The 3,772-nt window shown below is 43.4% G+C and overlaps 1 protein-coding gene across 1 annotated transcript in view; it reads left to right on the top strand.

Annotated features, from left to right (window-relative positions):
* The window catches only part of fam91a1 (family with sequence similarity 91 member A1), a 39,005-nt gene that overhangs the window by 31,794 nt on the left and 3,439 nt on the right, over nucleotides 1-3,772 (top strand). Inside the window, exons 17-20 of the mRNA XM_056297993.1 lie at nucleotides 173-307; nucleotides 1,244-1,357; nucleotides 1,889-1,961; nucleotides 3,504-3,650. Of these exons, the coding sequence (XP_056153968.1) occupies nucleotides 173-307; nucleotides 1,244-1,357; nucleotides 1,889-1,961; nucleotides 3,504-3,650 (469 nt within the window). The remainder of the gene's footprint in view (nucleotides 1-172; nucleotides 308-1,243; nucleotides 1,358-1,888; nucleotides 1,962-3,503; nucleotides 3,651-3,772) is intronic.

Genomic DNA, 3,772 nt, shown 5'->3' with positions numbered 1-3,772 from the left:
TCTTATTTTAAGTATATGTATTTGAAAAATTAGATGTAGTCTGTGTATATGAATGTGCTTTGTGTCTTTGTTTGTGTGTTCATTTCTGTGTGTGTGTGTGTGTGTGTGTGTGTGTGTGTGTGTGTGTGTGTGTGTGTGTGTGTGTGTGTGTGTGTGTGTGTGTGTCTCACAGCACATTGGCCCAGCTATCCCCGAGGTGAGTTCCATCTGGTTCAAGCTGTACCTGTATCATGTCACCGGCCAAGGCCCGCCCTCTCTGCTGCTTTCCAAAGGCTCCAGACTCCGCAAACTCCCAGACATATTCCAGGTTTGTCCAAATACCAAATTCATATTCCCTCATGTGGATGGGTAGTCACAACACCAGGTGACAGACAGGTGGCTTATCTAACACTACCTGCATTGCTCTCCTTAAACTTACCTTTAATGATAGATCTGGTGCCTCATGATTGCAACCACAGTAAAACATGCACCCACCGTTTTTCAGTATCTTATCAAATTGTCAAAACAGCTGTGAATGTGCAGTAACTGAGGTTCGTTATTTACCGTACATAAACGCTCATTTCATGATTATTTTGTGTTATAAGATGTCAGATGTGCCCTGTGATGGCCTGGCGGCCTGTCCAGGGTGTCTCCCCGCCTGCCGCCCAATGACTGCTGGGATAGGCTCCAGCATCACCGCGACCCTGAGAGCAGGATAAGCGGTTTGGATAATGGATGGATGGACATTTTGCACTGTGGGACGAGTGATGAGGTTATACCTGTAGGCTGATGTACATGCACCCATCATTTTCCAGCATCTTATCAAAATGTCGAAAGTTGACATTTTGCACTGTGGGACAAGTGATGAGGTCATACCTGTATGCTGGTGTATTCAAGTGCATAGTCAACCTTCATCCCACTATTCCCTCTGCTCTGCTGACATGATAACATGACAGTTAAAACCTGTTATGAGATATATCCTTGGTACATCTTTCCTTCTTCTTCCCAGGGACAGATTTTCTGGCACGATGTGACTGGTGCAAGCTTTATTTGTAGGATATTTAATTATTTATAGGAAGCTTAGTGTGATCAACTTTGCAATCTTCAAACTGTAGTGCAAAGAGATTAGGATAAGATATATTTTTACTTCTCCTGTATTGCACAATGCTGTTTACCATCAGTATGGTATTGCTGATGGCAGCAGCCAGAAAATGGATGCCGTATGTGGGCAAATGATGTGTTGATGTGAGGTTATCTGTTCCAGGTTTACGACAGGTTGTTGATCACTTCTTGGGGTCATGACCCTGGAGTGGTCCCTACGTCCAATGTGCTAATGATGCTGAACGATGCCCTCACACACTCTGCTGTACTGATTCAGGTGAACACACACACACAAACACACATACACACTTTCGGCTTGGTATTTGCCTCAAGGGCATTTGGAGGGGGACAGCTGGACCTGACAGGTTTGGCTACTGTGGCTTGGCTCAAGTCAGGATAATTTTCTCACTTATTTTCTTGATTGTGGCTCTGGCTCAACTTCAATTATTAAACCATAGAAATGAGCAATTAGCAGTTTTGGGCTGCACACACAAACACACACACATTCATACACATACGAACCTTCAGCTCAGTGATGAAAAGTGACAAAAAGGATATCTACATGTACAGCCCACGTCAGAAGTAGCTTTGGATGCCTAATAGAGTTTGAGAGGTTCCCACTGTTTTATCTATTGGCCAATTTCTACTGTGTTCTGCACCATCGCAGAAGGTGGTTCAAAGATTCACTGGGAATACCTTTGTGTGTGTGTGTGTGTGTGTGTGTGTGTGTGTGTGTGTGTGTGTGTGTGTGTGTGTGTGTGTGTGTGTGTGTGTGTGTGTGTGTGCTTGGGTACATGCAAATTTTTAGGGTCATGGTATGCATGGCCATGGAGAAATGGTTCACATCCCATTCCCCTTCGATGAGGAGGATCTGAAAGGAGGTAGGCTATGTAAATACAGCCACAGATTGACAGACAGCTTATACAGGTTTGTGGAAAATTGACGGTTATAATGGATATACGTGTCCTTTCCACAGAGTGAGTGTTAATGTAAATGTTATTATATGCACAAATGCTTAATCATTTGCCCTAATTAGTAATTTTGATCAAATCTGAAAACTAGAACCATCCATCCATCATCAAACCTGCTTATCCTGCTCTCAAGGTTGCTGAGATGCTGGAGCCTATCCCAGCAGTCACTGGGCGGCAGGTGGCGAGACACCCTGGACAGGCCGCCAGTCCATCACAGGGCTCCATCACACCGCGAGTCCATCACAGGGCATTAATAATAACCAAAAAACAAAACAAAAAGAAACATGCATGTTCGGGTTTATACTCCTGCCTGTGCCCCCGACCAAGGCAACGGGAAAAGAACTGGAGTTGGTCCCCGGGTGCAGCATGAAGGCGGCAGCCCACTGCTCCTAGCTACACAGATCACAGCTAGGATGGGTTAATTTGCAGTAACTGAATTTCCCCAAGGGAATTAATAAAGGAAACTTAGAAAAAAAAAGAATTTGATTTGTTGTCTAAATGTACAGCCTTGAGCCAATAAAGGGTGTTGTTACTGCCCAAAATGACAGTGCACCCATTTCTCAAAAACACTCAAAATCTGTAATTGTTTTCATAAAACTTGCTGCTTTGCCTACAAAATGTATAGAATCATGACTTCTACTTGTGAAAGTAACTTTGTGATTGGCACTGTGTTTTTGAATTGAGATGTTTTCTGAAAACGTCAGAAACCCCGATCATTTGACTGGAGTCCGTCAGCTGCGGCTTGTGGTCGTAGACTTCTTTTCACCTCAAAATGCACTCTTGGTTGCCCCATGTACAACTAGAAATTTTCCTTGAAATCGATCCCTGAAGTTCAATGCAACAGGCCAAAAGATATAGGAGTGACATATTGGTTAATTATTAGTTAATTAGTTATTGTAAAATCAATGGCATTACCAAAATTAATTCATAGTTGTTTATCTCATTTAGTGTTTCAGTGACGAGCATTAACTCACTCCAACAGTCCATGAGATCTGGTGCTTTCTGTGGTGACTCAACTATTGACTGTCTCTTGCTTTAAGGGCTTACATCTTCAAACATTCTGTGAAGCACTTTGAGATTAGGTCTTTCTTTTTGAAGCCTGTATTGTGTTTCCAGCTAAAGAGTAGCACTTCTTTCACGTCGTACTCATGTTTCATCCTCCTAATTGTTATGCTTTTGCAATAGTTTATCTGCTGGAGAAATACCCTGGTCAAACTAAACTCAGAGATTTTGTTGTTTTCATTATATAAACCACTTAAAATCCAATCTGTTTGCTTTTGACCAGTTAAGAGTACTAAAGGACAGTCATGGAACAATCCCCTTGGTTCAATTTGACCCAAACCAAGCTCAAACAATACCCGAAATTTGTTTAAGGTAGGCATTTGATCCAGATCTTAAGTGAAGTGCTATGTCAGAGTATGAGGTAACCCGCCTCTCCACTCTCTTGTGCAGAGTTTTCCAGCTCCAACATGTGTGTACACAAGGCCCTGCGGACGCTGAAGACGCATTTGGACCTGGAGCACCAGTGTGGCTACATCACCATGCTCAATTCCAACAACAGGCACCGCCGCAGGGCCAGTGATGCTGCAGACTGCAGGGGTAGGGGCTTGGGACACACACACACACACACACACACACACACACACACACACACACACACACACACACACACACACACAACAAAAATAGCCTGCTCTCCACATAGTACATGCATTTGGCTA

The sequence above is a fragment of the Lampris incognitus genome, chromosome 18 (genome assembly GCF_029633865.1).
Source record: "Lampris incognitus isolate fLamInc1 chromosome 18, fLamInc1.hap2, whole genome shotgun sequence".
Lineage (NCBI taxonomy): Eukaryota > Metazoa > Chordata > Actinopteri > Lampriformes > Lampridae > Lampris > Lampris incognitus.
Note: the sequence above shows the minus strand (reverse complement) of the source record. Positions and strands in the feature narration are given on the sequence as shown.